This window comes from Hermetia illucens, chromosome 2 (genome assembly GCF_905115235.1).
Source record: "Hermetia illucens chromosome 2, iHerIll2.2.curated.20191125, whole genome shotgun sequence".
NCBI lineage: Eukaryota > Metazoa > Arthropoda > Insecta > Diptera > Stratiomyidae > Hermetia > Hermetia illucens.
In genome coordinates, this window is record NC_051850.1 from 173600528 (window position 1) to 173628511 (window position 27984).

The 27984-nt window shown below is 43.8% G+C and overlaps 2 protein-coding genes across 2 annotated transcripts in view; one reads left to right on the top strand and one right to left on the bottom strand.

Moving 5' to 3' along the window:
- LOC119649542 (NGFI-A-binding protein homolog) overlaps nt 1-13160 on the top strand; it is a 74655-nt gene extending 61495 nt beyond the window's left edge. Inside the window, exons 6-9 of the mRNA XM_038051733.1 lie at nt 3649-3737; nt 4149-4227; nt 4282-4584; nt 13054-13160. Coding sequence (XP_037907661.1) covers nt 3649-3737; nt 4149-4227; nt 4282-4545 — 432 coding nt within the window. The 3' untranslated portion in view covers nt 4546-4584; nt 13054-13160. The remainder of the gene's footprint in view (nt 1-3648; nt 3738-4148; nt 4228-4281; nt 4585-13053) is intronic.
- Nucleotides 13161-20570: 7410 nt separating this feature from the next.
- Nucleotides 20571-27984, bottom strand: part of LOC119648849 (venom serine protease Bi-VSP) — a 30975-nt gene continuing 23561 nt past the window's right edge. The window contains exons 2-7 of the mRNA XM_038050726.1: nt 22496-22674; nt 22171-22432; nt 21695-22106; nt 21370-21632; nt 21114-21310; nt 20571-20837 (exon numbers count right to left, since the gene is read on the bottom strand). Coding sequence (XP_037906654.1) covers nt 20691-20837; nt 21114-21310; nt 21370-21632; nt 21695-22106; nt 22171-22432; nt 22496-22674 — 1460 coding nt within the window. The 3' untranslated portion in view covers nt 20571-20690. The remainder of the gene's footprint in view (nt 20838-21113; nt 21311-21369; nt 21633-21694; nt 22107-22170; nt 22433-22495; nt 22675-27984) is intronic.

Below are 27984 nucleotides of genomic sequence, written 5' to 3' on the forward strand. Positions count from 1 at the left end.
TGTCAATCACTCATCATCATCAACGGCGCAACAACCGTCCTAGGCCTGCTTTAATAAGGAACTCCAGACATCTCGGTTTTGCAAGGTCCACCAATTCGATATCCCTAAAAGCTCCGCACCTCCGTTTTCGTTGCCGGATTCGTCGTTGTGTTCTCAGGCCAGTCTGAGGCTCCGTGTGTGGCTTCGTAACTATGGTTTTCGTGTAGGGTTATCAGCTCTACCCAACCCGCAATCTGGCGAATTAGTTGGTACAACTTGTCCCGTTTTTAGGCGCGGGAGACTCCCTTTCATCCTTTCCGTCTCCAGCTTTTCGTTAACAAAGAACTCTCAGCAGTCATCACGTGGAAGCGGAGATAAGGTTTGGTTGGTGTTTGTTCAGCAAACCACGTGATTGTCATCGTCGCCTGTAACGTCCCTCTGAGGAGCATCTAAAGATTGTCGACTACCTGCAAACTGTCCCGTGATGCGGTATATGGTTCTGAAATCATTGCGTTTCGTGGCATCTTCCCTTTTCTTATCCATGAGCATGAACATGAACAAATACACTTCGTTCACGGCTCACACTACATTGAACTTCCCTAGTAGCAGCAGCCCGAGCAACGAATCAAAGTTTGAGTGGGTGACCATCGCCATCGTTCATAGCGTTCAATAGAGCGTTCAATCCCTTCCGTTTGCCGATCCACTTCCATATTTCTGCAGTTAGCCAGATCTTGTGACGGCCCTTCGGGACGTGGGCCTCGACTTGCGTAGCACCCAAGAAAAGAGCAAAGTGGTCAATTTGATTGTCCGTATGGTGTCGGTTAGTTGAAATCCAACTGACTTTATGGCACGCTCTGCGCTCCAACGAGGTTCCACCAATAACGAAGCGGTGGAACCTGCAGAAATCTAGAAACATCAACACACAACGTTTGATGCAAACCCGCAAATTTCTACCTTTTTAGCCGCCTTTTATGAGACACAGCGAAAACTTTGAGTGTACACCCCAACTGACAGGGCAAAAAACCCCAACCCACAGGATACAATCAGCAATAGCTAAAACTTTTCCAGGAGTGGCAGCATACCACAGTCATCAGTCAACTAAACCTTCCCGAGCTGAGTCTGAGAATACACTCAAAGGGCTTATAAAAGAGATAGAAATTTGTGGGCTAACAACGATCAAACGTAAGGAGTGAAGGTTTCTAGATGTCTGCAGCTACCAAGAAAGCTTACTGGGAGAAAAAAGGGTCCCTTAAAAAAGTCACTACTCTCGCTCAGCGAAATATCTTCACAGAAGTTAAAAATGATTGAGATTGAGCGTCAAAGAACATTTGGGGGAAAGTAATCTGTTCTCATAACAACTAACTGTGTAAAAAATGATCAAAGATGACGAGCGAAAATGACGAGAGTGTTAGAGGGAATACGTCAATTTTGAGGAGATTCTTTAGCCACTGGTAGAGTGTCCTCTAGTGAAAAGGGTAATTGGCTACTGAAATATGCTATTTGTTCATTATCAAAAGTGTTTACCAAGAACGGAAGTTTTCCCTACCTTTTGCCATTTCCTGGGATAGACTTCAAATCTATCCGGCAGACTTGAACCGGCGATATGACTTGTAAATCGAGGTCGGGATTTGACATAAAGTATACAATTTTTTGTTTAGGAATTTGATGGAGTTCTGAGTTTGCCATCCCCTTCACAGGGAGGCAACTTCTCGATGGCAAGCAAATAAAGATTAGCTAGATAAACTGCAAGGTACGGAAATGAGGCGTTTTGATCCGGTGTTTTAACTGGCGGGGGTGTAGGAACATTTCTGGAGTATACATTGGGCTAGGCAGAAGTACCTTGTATTGCAAGAATAACGTAGATATTAAGCTAATTCTTGTGCGTCATAAGAATATTGCTTTTTTTTGCAGGATACATGGCATGTGTAAAGAAGCACTGATGTAGCGCGTCGAGAGGGAGGGGTTGGTAGAGAGGGGCATTCTCCCGGGCAGAGTTCTCTCAGAAGCCCGAGAAAGACGTGGATGTGACTTACGTTTCTGATTCAGAGCGACCCCACGTTTTCAAGGAAAAGCTCCAAGCAAATATGCACATAATTGTTACTGCTTAGGAACTGATGTGGTAGATTGTACAGTTAAGTCCTAGTAGTTTAACGTGAGTTCCTGTCGCATAAACGTAACACCACCGTCTTCTTAAGTCTTCTTTGTGACCTCAGTCAAAGCCCAGCTGAGACAAATACCCAACCTATACTGAGTGCATGACTCAGCATTCGTACTGGTGGATGCAAGACCTGCCTGAATTCCAACCGGGCTATGGAGTCGATACCCGAGCTGAAACGCAACTGCACGTCTGAGGCCCGAAGGTCTCTTGTCCGCTTGGACGTAACCGCAACCCCCATAAAACTATAATTAGGGGGGAACCGCTGTAATCGGACAGAAAGCTGACCCGGTTTCTATGATACCAGTATACCTCTGGTAAGGTTTCGTGGCCGAAGCCACTTCAGGTGAGTCCCCGTGCAGACTCAGGTCTGATCGCCCTAATTAGGTCTTGGAGCATTCGCCTAATGCGTCAAAGCCAACCAATGTGAGTACAGCATTTTTCGGTGCCAACACGTGAAGGGTTCTTCTCGGTCACTCGGTTTTAGTCTGGTTGAAAGGGTTGCTGCCCTGTCTTCCTCGCCGTCACCTCAGTGACTTGGACAGACTGTATAGGAAAATAGAGCTCCTCAGCGAGCAGTACTGAGATGGGCGTTCAACATTTTGATATCCCAATACGTTTTGAATCGCCCACCACCATCAAGCCTATCCCTGCTTTTCTGGAAAAGTGCGACACCTTGAAGGATGAGATCTTAAATACGGAAGGATATATACATGACTCAATCTCAGAAACTATCCATAGGAAAAAAAACGCGGTGTTGCTATGTACTCGTACAATCTAGCCTTAAAAACGCCTCCCATTCCCAGATCTGATTAGATAATGTTAATAATAGCACATTACTAGGTTTTCAAAGTTGTACCATAAAGTTTTCTTAAGCTCATTTTCGGAGAGCCGATTTTACTGCAATCCGAATCATAAAATACACCACGTCAATGATAAGTTTGGTGGAAATCCTACTTTTATTAACCAAGTTAGAGTAGGATGGGAACAGAGCAATGCAATGTCAGGTTGCTTACAAATTCTGTCTAGTATTTCTGCTGCTTTTATTTAAACATACGCATGCTTACCTTCTCAAATAAATAAACATGCCCATTATAGACTATAATTCTGTGGATGTATCTCTCTCTACTTGCTTCTGTAGATGCACTATATTCGCTTTCAAATTTTACGCTTTTTATTCTTAGATGCTTCAGTATTTCGCTTCGTATTAATGTTATTTGCTATTTGGTGCTTTCTATTTTAGATTGAATCTAATCTTTTAGAAGTTTAATAATTTTTTGCTAAATATTTAGGGCTTGCTTTGGTAGAAAATATTCTTTAAGTTTCAGCTTTAAAGATTAGATCGCATTCAAATTAACATACGCATAGACGCTTCAAATGCTAATACACGACAGGTAAATGCATCCAATTAATTATTTCAAAAATTACGCATCTTGCTCACTTTAATTATTAAATTTTTCACACTGACTTGATGAGCTTTTTTTATTTATTTGATTTTATCTATTATTTGCAAGGACATCATGGAAGAGTCACGGAACAATATATTTGCGATGTACCAGAAACTTGGACGACCGTTTGATTTATCAGATATTACAAAGTTCTCGTAAGTAATTGAATTTACTGATTTCCTTTTAACTCTCAAAAACAAATGGAAGATTTTTCCGTCCTCAACTAAAGTTTTTAATTTGATTACATATACCGTATTTCGGGAACCATTTTATCACGTCTTCGGTATAAAATCTCCTTTCTGTGTAATTACGCGGTATTTCTAGGGATTAAATTATTTGAAATAATTAAGACTCGCCTTTTTCTATTCGCTAGTGTGATTTATTGGTCTGGGAAAAACCGATATTTCGGGAACCACTTGTTCCCTTTATCAGTGCTAAGAATATCAATAAATCACACTAGCGAATAGAAAAAAAGAAAGTCTCAATTATTTCAAAATTATTTTTTTTATTTCCAAAATCTACAACATGTTACAAAAAAAATAAGAAATGCTTCTCCTTTTTTCCAGACAATCACGTTCCGACTTTGAAGATAACGACAATGACTCTAGATTTTCGTTCAGTAACTCAAGCTCCCCACCACTCCAGGTAATGCTTAATGCTTACTTGCTTAAATGTTTACGTGGTTCTTTCAATGATCAGTTAAATGGATCCGAAGTGGATACAACAGCATCAGGAAATGTAGCCCCAGTCAGAGAACCTTCCTGCGACAATGGACGAGATGAGGGTCATAAGTCACCGCTTCCGTGTACCTCGGAAATCCTACCTACCTCCCCTTTGGGTGTTCAAGTTATTGCTGCATCAGGCGGCCATATTATTGCAGTAGCGAATCCTGCACTGGCTATGAGCCCAGCTTTGAATGAATCATTGACTATCAAAAGGGAAGCAGTGTCACCAGATATTTGAAGCTGAAGGAACAAGGATATCAGTATTAAGATTTGTGAGGTGAGAGATATTTATTTTTTTGTTCTATAATAGTTTAAATATCATCGAAATTCTTTGTGGGTCCTTTTTATCACGAAAATTTGAATCTATTTACGGAAGGATCCGTCCGAATATATCAAAGCATCACAGAAAATCATTGTTGAAATGATTGTTTTCGTCCCCCAACTTTTTTTAGCTAAACCCAGTACCTCTTTTACTTCAATAAATTAGGCAGATGCGTCAATTTCCGGAGCGACTTTTCCCTTTCCCCAGTACGTTTGCTATTTTTATTTTAGCGTGCGATTCCAGCTTGATCCAGCTTTTCGACGTGGTACCCAGCATGGGCTCATTTGCTCGTAATTTTGATTTGCGCGCACATAATCCCGAGAACCGAACGAAAGGAACAGGGTCATCAAATTAAGCAAAGTTCGCGCCCATTTGCTCAGTCTCACTCGTATCTTCTTCAGTTGTTCCGCCATGGTACCACTCCTGCAGTATTTACCTGGCACATTTTTTTTGTGCTGTACTCGATTGCTCCGCCAACCACCTGTAACGCTTCTGAAGCATATCTTCTGCCGCAGGGGTAGTTTTCAAATAAACCTGAACTCGAATGGCAAAGGACTAAGATTCACAATGCCGACTTGCTTCTCCTGGCAGCCATTATAACGTTCGGTTCGAAATTTTCCATCATCTCGTGGGTGGACCTCTCGGATGTTGTATTCTTGTAATAGGACCAGTTGTCCAGCCATAACATTAGGAATCTCGTCAATCCATTTTGACCTAGCCTGTAAAAGTCGGATGTATCGCCTTCAGTTAGTTCTCTTTCTCAGCACCGGGTGTCAACACTCTACTACTAGCGACGCAGACGGTGTTGCATTCTAATTCTTTCAGGTTTTCGCTCGAAACACCGTGAACACAGATTGACAATCAATGATAGTTCCACCAAAAAGTGTTCTAACGGCAATGCTTCGAGCTCGTTAGGATTGTTTGAGATTGAAACTAGAAGTGTCGAGTTCAGACAATCCTCAACGTGCCACAGCAGAGTCGCAAATTCCTCAAAAATTGGAATTATTTCTCACTTCATCATACACAGTTCAGGTACTTTTTACTGAACACCGGGGTCCTCGCAGAGCCCCCCGAAGGGTGGCGTGGCTACAAGAATGAAGAGCTAAGTGCGACCTTTTTGGTTGCCATCTATATCGCCTGCCGCATTTCGCTGATTGCTTGCTCCCACGAAATTAGTACCGTGATGACTGTAGGTGCAAGGAAAGCTTTGGTGGACAAGTCACTTATTAGTTCCATATGCACGGCATTGGTCACCATGCATGTCCTTTCAAAACAGAAAAATTCCGGCCTTTTGATATACATGTTTTGGAAGGGCCTGCGTAATCAAAACAATGTTTTCCATCACTTGTTGAGCACGACTGTTTGCATATCTAACGCAAGTCAGATGGAGCTCACTTCGGATGACCTTTTGATCTTTCATAAACCAATATCATATCCTCAAAAAACTTTGGACAGTTGTATCTCGTCCATGGAGGGTATGCTTATGCGCTATTTCCAAGCTATTCCTCCAAGCAATCGAGCTTTTCCAGAGAAGTAGGCTTGGGCTTGATCGTAGCTTACTTCCTAGCCTTGGCAGATCTTGTTTCTCAATGAGTAGCCGCTTCTGGATTGATTAGGGGCAGGCTCCTTTGAATTCCTCCCTACTGGTAATATTCTTCGGGAGAATTCTGACCTCTTAAACGCGTAGAGATCTGAAGGGTCTAAGCGCAGGGGACTTTCTTAAACCAGTCCTGGAGTCACACCAGCAATATGCTGGTATCTGCATAAGTGCTATTCTGAAAATTGTCACTGGGTAATAAGTATGAACTTCCGCTTTAAAGACTTCGCACAAAATAGTGATATACAATCCCTTCCGTATTCATCAATTGTCCTGCTATAGATGACCGCAGCATATGCTGATATACGAACCGATTTCAGTTATGGAAGCGTGACTTCATACTTTCCCGACTGCTCTACAAGATTTTCCGGAGGGACGACGTCTTCTACATCAGTAGTTTCATTGTTATCGCCATTGGTGCAAGCCACTACAGTGGATCGTGGATCACAGCAATGTTGAATAGCATCTACCGCTTGCTTAGATTTGCCGTTGAATCATATTTTACCGATTTTAGTCTAATGTCATCCGAAGATGAATTCCACAGTAGCGCGAATATGACGAAGGTTGTTTCCTATATTATCTCCGGTGTTTTTTACCCAATCCAATTTCCGTTGATTCGTTTGGGGTTCTCCATAACAATCCTAAGTCGTTCGCACCCCATTTTCTTAGGCTGATTCCACCTGCTTTGAGTTGATCTGGCATCTAGTCAATAAGTAACCTCGCCTTGCCCCTTCTTTCAGCTCCGTTCAAGAAATTCATCATCAACGGTGCAACAGCCGGTATCCGGTCGAGGCCTGCCCTAATAAGGAACTCCAGACATCCCGGTTTTGCGCCGAAGTCCACCAATTCCAACTACGCCATCGCTCCATCTCAAGCAGGTATGGAAGCCGAATTTTCAGTCTGATAAGCCTCCCAGACTCTCTACAGCCGGGATCAATCTATTATTGATTATTCGCTCCAGCATCCATCTCCCCATAGTGTCCACTAGATGGTTCAGCACGAGAATTACCAGGTTTAGGAAACAATACTAGCCTTTGGCGTTTCCATGTCTCAGGAAAGATCCCATCCACCAAGACCGCTTCAAGCAACTCCGCAAATATGTCTGGCCTGGACTTAATAGCCAACTTAAGGGCTTTGTCGAGTCTACCGTCGAGGCCTGGTGCTCTGTTGTCTCTCGACCTACTGCAAATCTATAGTACTTCTTTCTTTTTTTCCAGGGGTAGCAATAGTCACACCTAAAGGTCTCTGGACATTGTTACCGCTCACCTGAGGAAACAACAGGAACTCTCGTCTGATCTGATGGCACACCGGCCGAATGTCAGACAATTTCCTGTTCCACAGTTAGGCCTTCTATTGGGAAAAGTATAATATCTCGGCATCGATGCGTCACATGCTGTTGCGATGCACTACGTGATATGGAAGACTCTCTTTTAGGGCGTGCGTTGTACAGCATTCTAGTCTAACCAGACATTTACAAATGCTTCCTCGTCAATTGCTTTCGCAGACCAACTTGACATTCTCCTCATTCTTGGATGAGCGGGTCTCCAACTGCTTGACTTGGTCCTTCAGCCAATATGATGTCTAGCTGCGCGAAAGCCTCCAAAAGACAACGCCCTCTTGTAATCGCCGCCCTTTTTGTGTCCAAGACTAATTCTGTTCTCGAAATCACCCAACGTCAGGCTTGGAGTAGTTCAGTACCTATAGACGACGAATACGTTGTTTATTTTTGCCCATATCAGCCCACTTGTTTGCTGCCTCATACATTGTTGTATGGCTTGATCCCCACTTGTAGGATCCCCTACCCATGTATTATTGTTAGAGTTTCTATAGGGTTCGTTTATTATAGCCATTTACATCATTTCACACACGAATCGGTGTGACCTGCGATAGCACATCTTGAGGAACCCTTCAGCTTGATTTGGATCGACTTCATTTTCCTACTACAGTTACCACCTTTTTGAACTCACGACACTTGTTATTTTCGGCGGCTAGTCCCTCCTTTTCAGCGCACAGCGTACAATGTGGGCAATGTGACCCTTTTCCTGAAACTATCTGCCTTCGTGACGTCGATCTACCGATGCTTGCTGCAAGTTGTGCAGCTTTAAATATTTTTTTAAGCCAGTGAAGATTTCTGAAGCCTTAGATTTTGCTCTTTTCGGTCCTTCTCAGATTTAGCAATCTTTTGGTTCCTTCGAAATGAGACTCAGCTTTCACCATTTTTAGTATGTCTGCGTAGGACATCCGGGTTTGAAATGATAATCGCCTCAGGACGGATCCTTTTCCTTTTTAAGCTTTTGTGGCTCAACTTTAGTCCAGTCATTATGTATTTTTTGATTAGACATCAACTCCCTTGGCGGCGCTAGTGTTTCGGGTACTATTTTTCCACCATCTTTGTTTTTACGTCCCTTTTTCAAAGCAGACGACCTGCCGTTTTATTTGTTTGGGAACCTGCTGCTTTCTATCTCTTTCCGAACCCTCTATCTTCTCTACCTATCGACAACATGACACCCAACCGTATACGTTGACCGCGTTACCGTAGAGGAGTAATTTTAAGGGTCTCCTTTGATTCGTTCGCATCTTGTAGTCTTGAACTCTGATAGTTCTCATCAGGTCTCAGGTCTCCTACCGCTTTGGACATTTTTTTTTTTTTTTTTATTTTTTTTTATTTTTTTTTTTTTTTTTTTTGGAGTAGGGTAGGTGAATGCATTTACGCACAGAGTGTTGGACTCCCGCAACAGCACGCTGGCGGACTACCAACTAAACACCTCCCTGTCATCAAAGAACTAGCCTGGAACCGTTTGACACATTACTTCGGGCTAGCCCTCCCGCTCTCCCGGCTTTGGGAGCCATCAAGTCAGGGAATTCCTTTCACCAACGGGAGGGGAGGGGAGGAAGGGAGTTGTTAGTTCAGGGAACCCCTTACCGTCCGATCCCTCCGCCGGTCGAGTTCAATCTTCTTCGTAGTAAGAAGAGCCCGAACATAATGCCCAATACGATTCCAGCTGCCAGCGCTCTTCAGCATCTCTCTGACAATGTTGTCTGGAGAGAGCTCCCCTGTGTCTGCATAAAGCTGCTGGCGGAGGCCGTCCCACCTCTCGCAAGAGAAAAAGGTGTGTTCAGCGTCATCCGCCACTCTATTGCAGAACACACAGTCAGGAGATCGCGCCTTCCCAACCCTGTGCAGGTAAGACTGAAAACCTCCATGCCCACTTAGAAGTTGGGTAAGGAAGTAATCAATCTCACCGTGCTTTCTGTTCAGCCACGGGTCTAATTTGTCGATGAGCCGCGCAGTCCACTTGCCCCTTGGCTCATTTTGCCAAGAAAGTTGCCACTCGTTAAGGGTGCGTTGACGTTCTTCACGGGCAACCACTTCTCTTAAGTTTTCGCCCTTACGGCGATAGATAGCTTTGCGCTCCTTGGCAAGGAGGGCAACGGGGATCACTCCGGCAATCACCATCACAGCCGGTTCGGAGACAGTGCGATAAGCAGACGCCACTCGCAAAGCTCCCCGCCTCTGCACTTGAGCGAGGCGTTTACGATGCACCTCCTTGTCAAGGGCATCAGCCCATACCTCCGCACCATAGAGAAGGACGGACTGCGTTGCTCCCATGAGGAGACGTCTCCTAGTTGATATAGGGCCGCCGACATTCGCCATTAGCCGACTCAAGGCCGCGACTCCTGCTGCAGCCCTGTCCGCTGCTGCTTTGATTTGCTCGAAGAAGCTCATCTTCGAGTCGAGCATTAAACCAAGGTATTTAACCGTTGGTTTTGACTCTATAGTCAACTCGCCGATCGATATGGGACGCAAGGTCGGGATTCTTCTTCTGGTCAGGATGACTACTTCGGTTTTTTCCAGCGCAAGGTTGAAACCGTGAGCAGTCATCCATCCGCTTACCCGTCGCATCAATATGCCAAGTCTGCTTTGCGCCTGTTCAACAGTGCGTCCGGCAACAAGTGCCGCAACGTCGTCTGCATAACCGACCAGGCGCGACTCTTCAGGCATATCGAGTCTCAGCAGACTATCGTAGGAAGCGTTCCAGAGGTCCGGCCCTAGGATGGATCCCTGCGCTACTCCCGACGTGATTTCCATCCTCCTCTGGCCCTCTAGCGTCTCATAGAACAGGGAGCGGTCTTTCAGATAATCCCTCAATATCCGCAAGAGATAGCTTGGCACGTGAAAGGAGTTCTCTAGTGTGCCCAGCATATCTGTCCATCTTACGGAATTGAAGGCATTTCTGACATCAAGCGTTATGAGGAGCACTATCCGTCGAGATCGGCGGCTGTGTGCCCCGGCTCGATTAAACGCATCTACGACCTCCATAACAGCATCCACTGTAGATTTCCCTGTTCTAAACCCGAACTGCCTTGCGGATAAGTCCCCGGCAGCACGGATCGCTTCAGCGAGTCTACCCCTGATGAGCTTCTCGAGCACTTTTCCGGCCGTGTCAAGCATACACAGCGGTCGGTATGCAGACGGGAGCTCCGGATCTCCTTTACCCTTACGGATCAACGCGAGTCTGGCCACTTTCCAGCGAGAAGGAAAAATGCCCTCCTTCAAGCACGCGTTGAACGCTTCGAGCAGCAATTCTGGCCGTTGGCGGAACACCAGTTTGTAAACTTCCGCCGGGATGCCATCAGGACCTGGCGCCTTCCTGTTTTTCATAGTGAGAACCGCTTCTTCGAGTTCTCCCATTGTGAAAAGGGGGCAATCCACGACGCTTTCCGCGCTGTTTACATCAAGCCGTACAGGGTGTCTGGGGAACAATGCCCGCACAATGCGGTCCATCTGGTCGGTGCTCAGTATGCAGGGCTTCCGCAGAGCCCCGATTTTCCGAGTGACAAGCTTATAGCCAAGTTCCCACGGGTCATCATTTACCTCATTAATAAGATTTTGCCAGCCGCGAGCTTTGCTTTTATTTATAGCGCTGCGGAGTCTCCTTTTTGCTGATCTATATTGTGCCTTTATGGCACATGCCTCCTCGTTGGCGTACAAACGTTGTGCCAAACGGCGGAGCTTATGACACTCCTTCCGTAGGTCGGCAATTTCCGCCGTCCACCAGTACATAGAAGGCTTGTCGCGCCTGGGGCCTCTCCGGGGCATGGAAGCCTCACACGCCGTCGTTATCAGATTCATCACTGAATTTACGACGGTGTCAGCTGCGACACCACCACCCCCCGGAGTGCCCCCCAGTGCGGCCCTACCTGCTCCAAGAGCTTCGACGAACCTTCCGATGTTCACCTTCGCGACATTCCACACGCAGGGGGAACGTCGTGTTGGTGCTCGCCGGCAAGTAGCGTCAAACACTTCGAACGCAATGTACTGATGATCACTTGCCGAGAAGTCTTCTAGGACTCGCCACCCGTCCACCGATGATGCCAGAGATTCCGACGCAAAAGTTATGTCGGGAATGCTTCCTTCACAACCTGAGCGCCGAAACGTTGGCGTGGATCCGGTGTTTAAAATTACGAGCCCGGTTCTCGCCGCCATTTCCAGAATCCGTTTCCCTCTGGAGTCTGATTGAGGCATGCCCCATTCAAGAGCCCTGGCATTAAAATCACCGCCAACCAGGATTCGTCCCTCCGTGCTCGAAACGGCGTCCTCCAGAGCATCAAGCCGGCGTTGAAAGTCCGGAATCGACTCATTCGGCGTCAGGTAAACGCTAAAAAACGTTATCCCTAAACACCGGATCCAGGCAAATCCGTCCCCCCGGCCTTCGGCAAGAACACGAAGTCGAACGTCGTCCCGAACCCAGATGGCAGCGGTGCCCGATAAGTCGAGATACCATGAGGACGGGTCCTTGTTTCGATATTGCTCGCTAATCAGCACTAGATCAGCATTTACTTCCGCAGCAGAACTGCGCTAGCAACTGGTGAGCGGTTGCACTCCGGTGCATGTTAATTTGCAAAATGCGGATCATGGCGTTCGCACCCTAGCCCTCTCCAATTCCGCCCTGAAGATCGGACACCGTCCCGAGCCCGCAGTGTGTGCGACGCTTTCGCCAGATGCGCCACGATCCCTGCAGAGAACACAACTCTCGTTTTCCTTGCAAGACTTCGCTTGATGACCCGCTTGGCCGCATCTCCGGCATGCTGTCCTCCTGTCCGGACCCTTGCAAGCTGCTGCTGTGTGTCCATAGTCCAGACACCTGTAGTACTTGGTGGGGACTATCCGCATTCGTACCCTGCATACTACCCATCCGATTTTGATTCTCCCGCTGTTAAGGAGTTTCCTCGCATATTGCTCGGGGACATCCACCACGGCAAGCTTCTGGCCTCGAGCATACCGCTTTGGACATTGGAGGAGATCTCAAATTCATTGAGTTTCTCTTGAAAGGATCCGGCTCTCGATCCTGAGGAGCCTCCTCTGACCTCTTACGTGTCACAACGGCTTTTGATGCTCATCGTTCTCCTCTGTGCATGCTCTGCTGCGCACAAGTCTGTCTGTCTGCCACAAACGACACCAAATTTGGTAAGTAGTTTCGAGTTGCGAGCCCCATACATGCGATGAGTTAAATTGCACCACGTTGAACTTAATGGAGGTCTCCATATATCTAAAAGAGAGGTGCCAAATTTCATTCACCGAATATAGTCATTTGGGGTATCAAATGGAAGTTTTCGGTGAGTACTTTTCGAAGCAAATGTCAGTTTTGACATTCGTCGCAAAGGGGAGTAGTGCGGGAGTTCGAAAGTGGTAAATTACTTTAAGAACCCGATTAACAAAATCTTCCATACTTGAAGCGCCTTTCATTTCTGTTTAGTTTACAAATTCAACTTGCTGGATAAAAAGTTAAAAGTAATTTAATAACTTCTTTTTCATTTCTTCTTAGGTTTCACCATTTTGATTTAAAATAACAATCAAAAATTGATTGATTCAATGATTGATGATTAATGATAGATTAATCAATCAAAAAAATATGCTTGTAAGTAATCAAAGGAGATGCTTAGTGACGTATATCTTTTGGAACTATTTACTGAATAAATTTAAAATCAATTTTAATTTAGATTAAATCAAATTTTTCTTTAGTTGATTTATTTTTATAGAGATTCCTTATTTTGACTGAAGTAAGCAAAATTTAGAACTTTAACAAAATTAATTTATCTAAAGATTATGGTAACTAGTCAAATTCTTAAAAAATAGTGGTATAAATTAAATTTGTTCCCAAAAAAGCTCCTGAATTAAAGCAATACAAAAATATTGCTTTATACGTTCAGTCCAGCAATATGAAGAGTTTTTTGGATGAGACTGATTAAAAATAAAAAAAAAAAGATATTTGCCGAAAAAGTGCCTGCTTTCAATATTTAAACCTCACCGTTCTGTTAAAAACATCTGAATCAAGAAGTCTTTTCTAGATAAATAAAACTGTATGTAGTATAAGGCTAGCATAAAACATTTTGAATTGCCTAGAATTAATGTTTTTCCTGAAACTGTGATGTAATTTAATAAATATATTTACAATTCGCAATGTATATTTAAAATAAAAGAAAAGAAGAAAATAAAAATTCTTACTTAGAGGATGAATAGATAAAGTACGATATGCAATTTGTACTAAACAGATTTAATATAAATTAGACAAAAATTTATTAATTCAACAAATTGTATATTTAGAACAACCTGAAATTTGATATGTTTTATTACAATATGTAGATGAAAATTCAAACTGAAGTAGTTTTATAATAGAGCTAGAAGTAAAATTATGTAAAAAAATTTTGGTAACTTTCATTTTAAAGTCGTGTTTATTATTCCCTTCCGTAAGATGCGGAGTCGGCATAAACCCGACCAAAACGAAACTGATCCTACTCACTACCCAGACAAAGGTACTTGAATTCCACCTACCTTGGCTGAAAGAACAAAGATTGGTTCTTTCTTATATCTATGTAAAGTATCTTGGTGTAAGCCTGGATTCAAAGCTAAATTGGAAATTGAGCAGAGAACTGAGGGTTTAGAAGGCCTGTATAGCCTTCTATGCCTGCAAGAGGACCTTCGCAAAGTAAGGGGGTCTCCAGCCGAGGATGGTTCTCTGAATGTTTCCCACGGTTGCAGTGTGCAGTGCCGTCAGACTACGTGAGTCTGGATGCTGGACAGCGAGGTCCTACGGCCACCGTAACACGCAGGATGAACTTCACGAGAAACTTTGCTGCAATCAGGGCAGAGTAGAATCCCGGCGGCGTGTTGCAAGGTTATGACACAGTATTCTTCACCAATGGATCAAGGATAGTCTGTGCAATCGGCGCGAAAACACACAGTGTATCCGAATCTTATGGTCTGCCAGCTTTCGCCAGTGGATTCCATGCGAAAGAACTGGTGATACTGGAAGCCTGTCGATGGCTGGGGCATGATCCGGACCCCAAGCATAGCATAGCCATTCTGACCGACAGCCAAGCGGTCATTAAGGCTTTGTACTCAGCGACGATATTCTACAGGCTGGTGGAGCAATGTAGAAACGTGCTAAATAGTCTGGGCCCAGGCTGAAGGTCTCCCTCCTTTGGGTTTCCAGTCCTAGAAATTTAGAGGGGAATGAACGGGCTGACGGATTGGCCACTCGGTGTCTTGCTGGCGACTGTCAAGGGGGGAATCTACTCGACCCTGGGAAGTAAAGATTCTCCGAAATAGTCCATTCATTTGATATCCTCCATCCATATTTGGATAGAAAAAAAAGTTACACCCCCATCCTCCTCCACACGTATGTTGGGTCGTACATAAATTCAACGTAATTCTTTTCCTTCTTTTTCTTCAGCCTTTGTCCCGTTCACAAGCGGGGTCGGCTCGTCGTGATCGGTTTCGTCATTTAGCTCTATCGAATGCATGATCTGGGTGCAATCTTGAGGCTTTCAAATCCCCATCTAGCGTATCAAGCCACCGTTGCTTAGGTCTGCCTTTTGGTCGTTTACCATCGACTTCGATGTTCAGACCAATCTTGGCAAGTGAATTCTCCTTAGCACGAATTACATGACCATACCATCGAAGACGCCTCTCTCACAACTTTTCCACGATCGGTGCAACTATGGTAGGCAGGCATTTAGTGGATCCTAATAAAATTTTGTTTTAGGTAAAATCTTAAAAATTAGTACGGGGAGGGCTAGCTACTGGAAAATGCCTACTAAAACTTCCATAAACAGATCATTAAAAGTTAATATAGGTAGATGCAAAAACCTCCACGGGTGAAGAGTCATTCTCATTTTGTTAAGCCAAGTTGGGCACCGCCTTCGTTCCCCATTAAAAGTATGTGTATGATCTTCTCACTAGTAAGGGAGAAGCAATGCATCAGAGCCTCCATATTGCAATACCCCATGGTTACCTTTAAAGGTAGAGAAGTTCTTTGGAAAGCGAGCCGCCCGGGGACAATGTTATATCATCAGAATTTAATTAATAGACGCATCGAAAGATTTACTGCTCCAGAAGGAAAGAAAAAGGGAGAAAGAAAACAAGAATAGATACATAGATGTGCATGAGATCCAAAGAGCAGCAACCTGGTGATGCCATCCTAACAGCAGAAAGCTGAGCAATTGAAATATAGGTGCTTCGCGATTTACAGCGGCAGACAGTGTTCCTTCCTGCTGGTAAGTAGAAAACGGGTTTCTCTTTCAACTGCTTTATGGTTTCGTAGTTGTTGGACGATATTCTTTTCTAGTGGCTATTCTTTTGGTAGGGCTAGTAGTCGCTGAATTTCTTCTCGAATGGCAACCTTTTCGTCTTGTGGTGCATATTTAATTTCCGCCTCGGTGCCCATTGCGATGTCTTCTTTTGGGCTGTTCCTGGGCAAAGTGTTCTTTGGATTTGTTGATCGCGCAGTTGGGTAAGAATTCTTCCTTCGGTTTCTCGATTGCCCCCTGTCCCGTTTATATAGTAGTGAGCGCCTTTAGTTCCTTTTCTAGTATGCTCCTTTTTCTGAGCTTTTCGCAGGTGTAGGCCCTGTTGATTTGTTCCCATATGTCCGTCATATTGCTCTTTCTTCTATGGGTGTTCTTGCTGATTTCCAAATGCGCGTAATAAGCATAGAGTGTGTTATGTTCTAGTCCCGTGTAAAGTAATTTAATGCTTTATATTGTGGCCATCCTTCCATCTTCTTCCGTTGGAGTTTAGCGCTAAGGAAATGTGGATTGTATGTCTTTTAGGTGTTACATTCCGTGTGATATACGGGTTGAGGAGCCTAATGTCCTCGCTGATTAAAATCGCTTATTAAAATCGATTCATTGTCTGTCGTTTGCCTTTTTTTATGGAAGGACGTCAAAATCTTAGGAAGACACTGCCGCGCCAGATTGCGGCAATGTGTGGGATTCTCATCCATTAAAACCACCCCCACTTTCTACTTCTTCTTTTTCCGCGGAACCGCCGCCAAGCCTCACTTCGCGGGGAGGACTACTCTTTAAACAACCAAATCTTCCGTTTTCCTTTCTGTATACTTTTGATTGCGGAGTTCACCGTACATCAGTTGCACTCCGTCTTCCACATTTCTCTGACCATGTTCTTTAGGCTTAAGCTGATTTTCAGAGACTCTTCTAGGCTCTTACTCTCTGAGTAAATTCGTGGACAGTGGAAAATAACATGCTCCGGGTCTTCAGGTGTGCAACTGTGTTCAGGACACAAGGGACAATCATTCAACCTAAATAGGTGCAGATACTTCCTATAACCCTATACCCTGACAGGAATTGCGTCAGATGACAGTTAATCTCGCCGTGGGATCGCTAGATCCGCTCCTCAATACAGGGAATTAAAATGTGCATCCAGCAACCTCTCTGCGAGTCATCCAACCGTTGCTGCCACTTTTTCTGCGCCTCCCTCCTTGCCTCCTTTCGGCATTCTATATCCTCGTCAGGTGGATTCATTCCCTTTTTCTCGTACAGACAGCGTGGCTCACTTGCCAGAATGTCTATCGGAATCATTCCAGCAATAACACACGCTGCCTCGCCTGATATTGCTCTGAAGACGCTGCACACCCTTAGCGCCACTAAGCGGTAAGTCGTGTTTACTCTCCTCCGATTACTCTCACACGCTAGTGCTTCTGGTGTCGCGTATAATAGCTTGAAACGAACCACTCTGGTCACAAGTAATTTGCGACTGTAACTTGGACCTCCAATGTTGGGCATCATCCGCGCTAATGATACGCTGGTATGTGTTGTTTTCTCATAGACATAGTCCAGTTGTCGCTTGACATTGATTTTACCGTCAATCTTCACCCCCAAGTATTTGACAACCGGCTTCGAAGTGATAATGTGACCACCAACACGAATATTAACCATATTCCTTTTCCTAAAAATTGGTAATCAAAACTCCCTCCGTCTTTGGCTTCGTAAGGTTAAGCTAAATCATCTCCAGCCACGCTTTTATGGCGCTAATGGTTTCGGTAGCGTACACCTTAACGTCTTGGGGTTGTTTTGCGACGAAAATCACAGCTAGATCATCTGCGAAACCGATTACTGTGGCCCCCTTTGGTGCGGGAAGGACAAGGACCCCATTGTACATCACGTTCCACAAGAAAGGACCCAACACTGAGCCCTATGGTACTTTTGCTGTGGCGGTGTACTGCTTAGATCCCATGTCGGTATCGTATCAAAGTGTCTTCCCCGAGAGGTGACTTTCGAGGAGTTTTGTCAAATAACTAGGAACACTCCTTTTAGCCAGTGAGCTCTTTGTCTACTCCCAGCTGGCTGAATTGGACGCATTTCTGACGTCCAACGTTGCCACGGCGCGGCATTTATTAGACGACATCGCGTCTCACGCCAAAATAACGTCTACGGCGTCGATTGTTGGTCTTGTCGAAATTCAAAGTTGTCACTCCAATAATTCATCCTTATATTCAAAGATAGCGAAAAGTCTATTGTAGATGGCCCTTTCGAGCAGCAAACCGTGTGGCAAACCGTGTGGTATCATTATGGATGTCCTGGTTGTTTATTCAACTTTGGGAGCAAAACTAGTTTTTGCCCCTTTTACCGAGTGGAGAAATCTCGTTCTACTATGTATGTTTCGAATACGCTGATAAACCAGTCTGGTCTAGTTTTAACAGCGAGTTTGAGAGCTCTATTGGGAACAGCATCCAGACCGGGAGGTTTTTATCACCAATTTTCCGACAAATCTGCAAATCCTCCGTTACCGCAGGTTTTGTGTAGACGTCCAATGTTTGCTTATGCGGAAAATGCGTTCAGGCCACTTGTGGTGTTCGCCCTCTCATCTTCTTCATAACCACCTTTTACGTTGTTCTCCAGGGGCTTTGGTCTACCTCTGTGCAAAGTTCCTTAAAGCGTTCTCGCTTGCTGGTCCGTATAGCCTGCTTAAGCCTACCTAAAAGGTCCATATATACTACCCGGTTCTTATCAAAGTCTGGTCTTCCTCTAGATCTTTGGCAGATCGTGTTAGCTCGAAAACGTGTATCCGTAACTCAGTGAAATTTTTATTCCACCAATACTTTGACCGCCTTTTTGCGAGGACTCGCCGTCTTGACATAGCAGTGTCGCATGCTTTCATTATGCATCTCATTATTTGCACCACCTTTTCTGAAGCCGCATCACCCGGATGGTGGCCTCCCGATAGTATTTCTATGAATGCGTCCTCTTCAAACTCTTTCATGGATCAGTCCTGGTTCGCTGCTCCGTGGGAGCGCACATCGCCACATGGACCATATTCAATCTGGAGGAAAATTGCCGGGTGGTCGCCATGAGTATAATGCTCACTGATAAACCATGCCATTCTCCTCGTCAATGCGGTACTCATATATGTAAATTTCACCATTGAGCCCGATTCTGTTCCTCGAAAAGTGGTCACTTTCCCCATATCTGCAAGCACTAAGTTTTACTCCGCGCCTCAAGCAGGATATGGGCCCTTGTGTTCGTAGTTCCACTAACCCAATCCACAGCCCATGCAATGAAATCACCCACTGTGCTCTTGTGGTTTCGTATTCTTGCATCCGAGACCAGCATACCTATCATTCCCTCGAATTTTGCCATCGTCGCGCTTGGTGAAGAATAGCAACTATATATGTAGATGCCACCTATTTTTGCCCTGACGAATCCAACTTTTGGAAAACCCATCAATTCTTGAATGGCTTAATTTCCACACGTCCATATTGCCGCCTTGCCGATTACATCTGTAGCCCAGACACCATTCTTGTGGTTGCGATAAGGTTCGCTGATTATGGCAGCTTCGATTCGTTTCTCATTGATGATCTGCGAGAATAGGTCTGGCGCTGTCTCGCAGTGGTTGAGGTTGATATGTATCAACTCCTTTACTCAATCCAAGGCTCTCCTAAACACTTGGCATCTGCTGCTACCTGCAACGTGTTGACAGTCGACGCCCTTTTTCCCCTTGCAGAGCATATATTCAGACTCAGCCTTGCACTCCCTGAACATATCACCTTCTCCATCGCATTTTCTGCATCTCTTTGGCCTGCCATAGTTACCGGTGTATTTCGTCGCTATGTGGCCGAATTCAAGGCATCTAAAGTAACGTTTGGGAAACACCTGCACCATGAGCCGGCAAACCAGTGAACCTATTTGTACTTTACCAGCTGCCAGCGGTTTGAACGCTGCTTTAGCTGGCACGTTTGCGTACCTCTATATGCCTTCTTTAGTCCTGTGATTGCAAAATCTTACAAACTAAGTGGTCCGAACTGCTTTTTTAATCACAATCACAATCTCCTGCTTTCTGGCCCGTACTTGTACCTCCTCTTTTCCTCTTTTCAGTAGTTTTGCCCGGAGACTTCTTCAGCTCCAGCATCAAATTTTCTTTTTGAAAGCGTCTGATTCGGCTGACGCTTTCTCCAAGGTCCATCAGCTCTGGATCGCATTTGACCTTCCTGAGGATATCGACATATGTTATATCACCTTTTTTCACGATGATAATCAATTCGGACCCTAATTTTCTCTCACGGGTTGCATTCTTCTTTCCGCTAACTTTGGTCCTTTTGGGGTTTTACTTCCCATGGGTCGATCGGAACGGGCGCCGTTTTCTCCAAGATTTTGGTCACTTTGTTTGCCTTGCCCTTGGTCGGTGAGAAGCCTTTCTACCTTTTTGCGTCCTGTGAGGATCCAAAAGAATCGTTCGCGCCCTCTTTACACCTCCTTTCAAGCTTACTGCCCTTTGGATTTTGAGGGGGTGTCACTTGTGTTGCCTGAGTGACACTTGCTATCTTCAAGGCATTTTTTTGTCCTTCCCACTATTTTACATTACACGAATGACTTGAACCATACTTTTGATGGCCTGGTGCATATTGTGTTTGTCCTTTATGAATTCGGACAACTCTATTAATTTTCCTCCGAGTAGAGCAAACGTCCGCCCGTCTGCCTGTCTGTCTGTTACACGCACTTTTCTCAGAAAGGGGTGTAATCTTTTTTGCCACCAAATATAGTCAAGTTTCATTTCATAAAGTTATTTTTTTTTATTATTTCCACATAAAAAACTCTGAATATTTTTTATACAAAATACTTAAATATAACCTAAAACTATCTTGGGCATAATCTGAATTATGTTAACTTAAATAGGTTCCGCGATTTTCTCTTTTATCCAATCTGAAAAATGTGGGACACTGGCGTAAACTCCGGGAATTCCAGCACGAGCGCATCCAATACCGTAGGACACAATCCCTATTAAGTTGTAGTAAAAGGTGTTTCTAGAAGATTTCTGGAAATGAAAAGGGAATGTTATGAGAAGATACTGTAAGTTTAATGTCAGGAATAAAAGATAAATATTTCGAAATTTCGAATGTTGAGAAGACAATTTATTTATTTTTTAAAATTAGGTACGAAAGTTTATTGAAAATTTTGAATATCTTGAAGGAAGGTACTATTGAAGTTATTAGATTTTCTTTAATTTAGATTCTTTAATTTCTTTAATTTAGATAAAAGTCAAACTGAAGCTTTCAACAGATGAATGAACAGAAAACACTTAGAAAATTACCTCAGGCAGCATCAACGGTCCACCTGAATCTCCTTGACATGTATCCTTTCCGCCTGATAGCACACCAGCACATATAGTTGCTTCATCAAACTGATCCTCTGAGATTAATCGATTTTGAGCACGGTATCGTTCTTTACATTGGTTGTTGGCTAATATTGGTAGTTGAACTTCTTGCAAGAGGTTTGCGGATTCTCCACCTAATGAAAGGTCCTGTCAGTCCTTGTATGCTATTTTTGAAGAGTCACTTCTGTCTTACCTTCTTTTGTTCTGCCCCAACCAGCTACGAATGGTGTATAACCAATTAGTGAGCGACTTTCAAACGAGATTTTATCTGGAACACAAACGGGTCCAATTGTATCTGTGAATTGGACATCGTTAGCCAAATATAAAACTGCGATGTCACTATGGCCATTTCTGGAGTTATATTGAGGATGTCTGGTCATTCGAACAATATTCACATCAACATGACGGGTCTCAGTATCGATATCTAAATCGTGTTCACCTAATCGAACTACCCTCCTGGAAAAAGTAAATAACTTCAATCAAATCCTACTTTCGAATTTCAATGAAGTATGCCTTACAAATCACTTCTAATGCAATGAGCGGCCGTCACAACATGCCTCTTCGTCACTAAGGAGCCACCACATCGGAATGTTATTCCATCCACGCCTTCATACCCGAGCAATGCAAGCCATGGCCAGGATCCTTTTTGCGAAGGGGTTCCTCCAACGATTTTCCTATGTGCTACACTAGATTGACCGCATCCTTCGTCAGGTGAAAGAAGTCTGGCTTCCACGGTTACCAGGGGTTTAATAGTTGGGGCTATCTGTGGAATAATTGGTTCGTTTCCTGGAGTCCTAGTTGCGCTGGGACAACAGATAATTGGTGCCGCTGCATTGCACAGTTGATTAGAGAGTCGGAGGAAGTTCGCGAAAGATGCGTCTTCAGGGTTCGCTTGGAGGCGACTTAAAAGTTCGGGGCAATCAATTAAACCTATAAGGATAAATATCGTTAATTGGTTTGCACGTGACACATGCAGGCTTCCTTGGAAACATACTTCTACATGTCCCTGTTCTGGCATCTGGACCAGTACATTCACCGATTCGTTGCTCTAGTGCTTGAGTTGGAGGGGGGGTTGGTGGTGGTGGTGGTGGAGTAAATGTCGTGGTTGTAGGTGCTTCAGTTTGTGGTGTTGGAGGAGGTGGAGGCTGCGGACCTGTTTGTCCATTAAGAAAGGGATTGCTGGGATTGACTGTAAACGATGGATCATTAGGCCTGACCGATTGTTGGTTATTGTTTACTGGCTGAGAGCAGCATATCTAAAGAAAATACGTGATTATAGTCGAAAATATACTTTACAAAATCAATCGTCTGCTACTTACCACTGGCTCACGTCTGATAACTCTGTTACCACAGCTTCTTTGTGATTGTTTCAAATATACGACAACTTCGCGTGAACCACCGTTGTTGGCATACAGTTGAAGGAGGGATGGACAATTTGGAAGGATGACGCACGCGCCAACGTACCCATCTGGAGTGCCACAACGACTTCCAAGGAAAGCTGGAAGAGAGATATAAAAAAATGAAATCGATGTTTGAGGTTTTGTATAGATCAAAACTATATTAAAATTGATATTCTCTCCGTCCGTCTGTCTGTCTGTGACAGCCATTTTTTTGTAAAACAACAAAGCTCATTTGGTTTTATTTCGTAGTAAACAGATGGGCAGGCTTTCGTTCTTCTTTTCTTTAAAGAAAATCGGTAGAAATCAGCGAAGAGTTAACGTTTGGTGCAGCTTAGTGACCAAGAAAATAACCAGACCGTGATCTTTGGAACCTATAGATACCAAGGAATGCATGTAAGCATGGGAATAGACGGCATTTCATAAAGCTAGGCAATTCAGATTTTTAGATTTACTCTACCATCCTTACTCTACTACCTTAGTCCTACCTTCTTTCTAGGAAGATATTTTAAAAGTGATGTCTACACTAATAAGCCCATGATGTGTTATGAAGTTGAAGAAAAGTTTTTGTCATGAAATTAGTGACATCCATAAAATGGTAGTCCGCTTTCTAGAAAAGCTTATTTCCGAGTAAATGCACGCTAATTTCACGGGATTATATAAAACAAGGTCTTACTAAAACAGTTTCCTCTCTATTCGCCTGTCTGTCTTAAGGTGCGAATTTTAGAAAGACACTGATGTCCCAGATTACTAAGGCATAACCTGAAAACTACATCCGCTCTTTCACTTTAAGTGGCCATGTTTCTTTTGGGCTTGTTACCTTTTCAATCGAATTCTCGTTGTTGGTAAGTTTGAACTTCGGTATCTCTCCGAACATCTTTTATGGGATTATTTTGACTTTCAAAGCATCCCCACATCTTTTCTTTCTCCTTCAACGCAGGAAATCTGTGTATGTATCCAGCGACTCTTTTGGGGATCATCTCAACGTCCTTTCTGCTTTCTCAATGACACTTAGTTTGCTGTTCCGCGGTATTTTATACCGTTTTCACGTAGGGCCTACCCCCTCTCACTCACCGGGAGGTCAATTGAGACTACACCTGATCTGAAAACTCCGCACACTCTTAGGGCTGCTCTACTATTACTATTGGCGCCTCTTTTACTGTCACACGTGGAATGAACGACCAAATGTCTCTTGAACTCTCGGAAAGAAGGCCTCTGCCTGTTGCTCCACTAGGTAACGCTCGACCATTTCAAGCTACGTTTTTACGACCCTAACAGTTTGATTAGTACACATATCTGCAAGCTGTTCTGCGACAACTATCACAGCTAAATAACCCGCAAAATAACTTACACTAATCTCTCTCGGGACGAAAAGGAAGAGAACTCCGTCATCTTATATATAAAAATCAATTGCTGTTCGTTAGTCTCGCTAAAACTCGAGAACGGCTGAACGGATTTATCTTATCTTGGTTTTGAAATGTCCGTGGAGGTCTAGGGAAGGTTTAAAAGGTGAGAAAAATGCGAATAATTGCCGGTAATACCCTAATAACAGCACTTTTCTTCTTCCCATATAAACGTTTTTTTCTGTTCATCGGACCTCATATTACAGCTACGAAACGGACAAATTTTTTAACGCAACTAGAAATATTTGACAACCAAGTGACAATCTTTTATTTCTAAAAAGACAAAAGACATCAAATGTTTCACAGCTCAGAACATGTTGTATTGGAAAATAGAATTTCTGTTTTTAGTCTTTTTGTTTCTCACCGTTTAAACCTTCTCTGAATTTCTATAAATATTTCAAGACCAAACTAGACTACCTAGACTAGATATTAAGTTTTGTTATAAATGAAATTTCTGAACGCAACGACAATATTTGACATTAGATTTGGCAACCAACTAATATGTCAATCCAACCTGTTGCACTTTAGAACACGGAAAGAAGTATTACGATATTGCGTTACGATATCTATGAGTGCGCGAGAACTTTCGTCACTTTGGCGATCCTTTGTGATAGTGACATTCCAGGTAATGTGCTCTTTTTTAAGGTTTTGTGTAAACACAAAACCTTATTAAAATCGGTTTACTGTCTGTCTGTCTGTCCGTCTGTCTGTCTGTCTGTCTGTCACACGCATTTTTCTCGGAGACGGTTATAGCGATCGGCACCAAATTTGGTAGAAAGGTGCGAACTGTGAACGCTCACGCATATAGTGAGCTACATCCTTTTACGTCGAATTTAAGGGGGGGGGTCCCCATTCATGCAAAAGGGGGGTGTCAAATTTTTTTTCATCAAATGTAGTCATGTGGGGTATCAAATTAAAGGTCTCGATTAGTACTTTTCAAAGCCGATCTTAGTTTTGACATTCGTTGGAAGGGTGGGGAGCGCGGGGGGTTGAAAGTGATCACTTCTTTAAGGGGGCCATTCTCAGAAACTACCAAACCGAAAAATCTGCGAAAAATCAGGAGGCTGCCATTATATGGTGCCTGGGCTCCGAAATACCTTTCATGCCGATATCTGTTTAAATAAAGTTAATAATAGTATATTACTACAATTTTTTGTAATTGGTTAGAAACCCCCCTTAAGTTCATCCTAGTACCATGAAATTCTGCAGTGATATAGGCTATAATATAGAGCATGATCGTACCAAGTTTGGTGGAAATCACACTATTACTAACAAAGTTATAATACCTCAAATTTGCTGCTTCTTCGAAAATTGAAGACTATGAATGTCAATATCACCCGAAAGTGGATACTCTCACATAATATATGGATATATTGGGTGCTATGTACTAACAAATACACAAAACCTTTTGTACCTGAAGCGTCCAGCTTCCGGTTTCCCGACTTGTTTAACCTTATTAAAATCGGTTCAATGTCTGTCTGTCTGTCTGTCCGTCTGTCTGTCTGTCTGTTTATTTTTCGATGGAAGGTGGAAAGCTTCAAAAGCTACCGCAGGCTCCTGCCACACGGTTATGTGGGACTCTTACCCACTAAAACCACCTCCTTCTCCTTCCACTCTCCCCGCGGGACTCCTCTCGCGTTCATTCTTTCGGATGACTTCCTCCTGCCTAAGCTTCTTTCCTATGGCTGTAATCACTTTTTCAACTTCGATCCATATCTCCTTGGCTTTCACCATAAGCTCCATGATATTTTCGGGTGTAAAGTGCTCCCCGGTTGTGGCTTCTAATGTAGCCCTTTGGGTTTCGAATCTGAGGCAGTGAAAAAAGACGTGTTCTGCGTCCTCTGGAATGTTTGCACACTGTGGGCAATATGGCGAATCATCACGCCCAAATCGATACAGATATGCTTGATAGCCTCAATGTCCGCTCAAGAATTGAGTTAGATCGAAACCTACTTCGCCGTGAGGTCGCTCGATCCATTTCCGGATATCCCATATGATTTTGTGAGTCCAACGGCCTTTTTCTGACTCGTCCCACTTCTCTTGCCATTCCGTGACAGTTGCAGCTCGTGCGAACTGTCGCCGACGGGTAGGAGATTCTCCGGTGAGGTACGTTCGATCGTAAAGTCGTTGTATTTCTTTCGCCAGAATCTCAATTGGGACCATTCCTGCTATCACGCAAGCTGCTTCATTAGAAATTGTTCTGTAAGCGCAACATGTTCGGAGTACACTTATGCGATACGCAGCTCCAATCTTTTTCTTACTTGTTATATTTTCCAGTGCATCTGCCCATACTGGGGCTGCATACAGCAGGATCGAACTGACCACCCTTGAAATAAGGAGTCGACGGCTCGGCCTTGGGCCACCTATATTTGGTAGCAACCAGCGCTCCGATGTTATATGCCTTGGTTGCTGCACCCACCACATGCAATCTGAAATTCAACCTCTGGTCAATCATTACACCTAAGTACTTAAGTGCAGCCTTGGAATAAATTGTTTGCGTTCCAACTTTGATCTTCATGGAAGTGCACTTTCTCCGCTTGGTAATAAGTACTACTTCCGTCTTATGCTCTGCGAGCTGTAGACCAGCATTCCCTAACCAGGATTTAATCTCATAGACTGCTTCATTTGCATAGAGCTCGACTTCCTCGAGAAGGCGTGCAACAACCGTCACACCAATATCGTCCGCGAAACCAATGGAGGCCACACCAGTAGGAAGGTCTAGGGTCAGTAACCCGTTATACATAATAATCCACAAGAGTGGCCCTAGGACAGAGCCTTGTGGAACTCCGCATGTCGTTTGGTAGGATTTCATTCCTTCCTCTGATTCGCAGCACAGAATCCTATCGATTAGGAAGTCGGCAACGATACGCACCAGGTACTTCGCCACGCCTAAGTTAATTAGGGACTCAAGTATCTTGCTCCATCTAGCGGAATTGAAGGCATTCTTCACATCAAGTGTAATCACTGCAGAACATTTGCCCTCGTCAAGTGCGGTCTTAGCTGTGTTAGCTACTAGGCAAAGTGCATCCGTTGTAGACCTCCCCTTTCGAAAACCGAACTGATTTTCAGAGAGACCGCCACCCTCTTCGGCAATTCGAATTAATCTGTTATAGATTACTCGTTCGAATAGTTTGCCAGTATTGTTTAGAAGGCATATCGGCCTGTAGGACGAAGCTTCACCCAAAGGTTTGTTTGGCTTGGAGACTAGAATTAATTTCTACTTCTTCCATTGTGTAGGAAATGCTCCTTCTTTAAGGCATGTGGTGAACGCCTCGGCAAACATATTTGGAGCTATTTTGTCTGTCTGTCTGTCTGCCTGTTACAGGCACTTTTCTCAGAAATGGCTACATCGATTGACACGAAATTTGGTGAAAAGGTGGGAACTGTGGCCCCCAGACATGCAGTGAGTGATATCCTCCTACGTTGAGATTTAGGAGGGGTCCCCATACATATAAAAGAGGGGTGTACAATTTTTTTTCACCAAATATAGTTATGTGGGATATCAGATGAAAGGTCTCGATTAGTACTTTTCGAAACCGGTCTTAGTTTTGAGATTTGTTAAAAAGGCGGGGAGCGGGAGGGGTGCAAAGTGATGATTTCTTTAACGGAACCATTCTCAGAAACTACCCAACCGAAAAATCTGAAAAATCTGACAAACAGATCAAGAAAATAGTCGTATTGCTATGTCAGAATTGCGTTATTTAGTGAGTGATAATGAAGTAGATAGGCTTAGAATGCAACGAGTTCGTGCACATCAAACACAACAACAGCAATCACGACATAATGAAATTGATCGAATCCGCAGACGGAATGCTTCACAATATGCTTTTTTATTAAATACGGATTCGTTTTGTTTGTTTTAAAATTATTTTATACAAAAGTTTAGGTCTTTTATTTATCGATTGAGGCAGTACGAAGTCTGTCGGGTGAGCTAGTATTATATATGATCCGCATTGGAAGAACCTGTATTTGGCCTTATGGGACTCCTATCGTGATAGTGAGCCAATG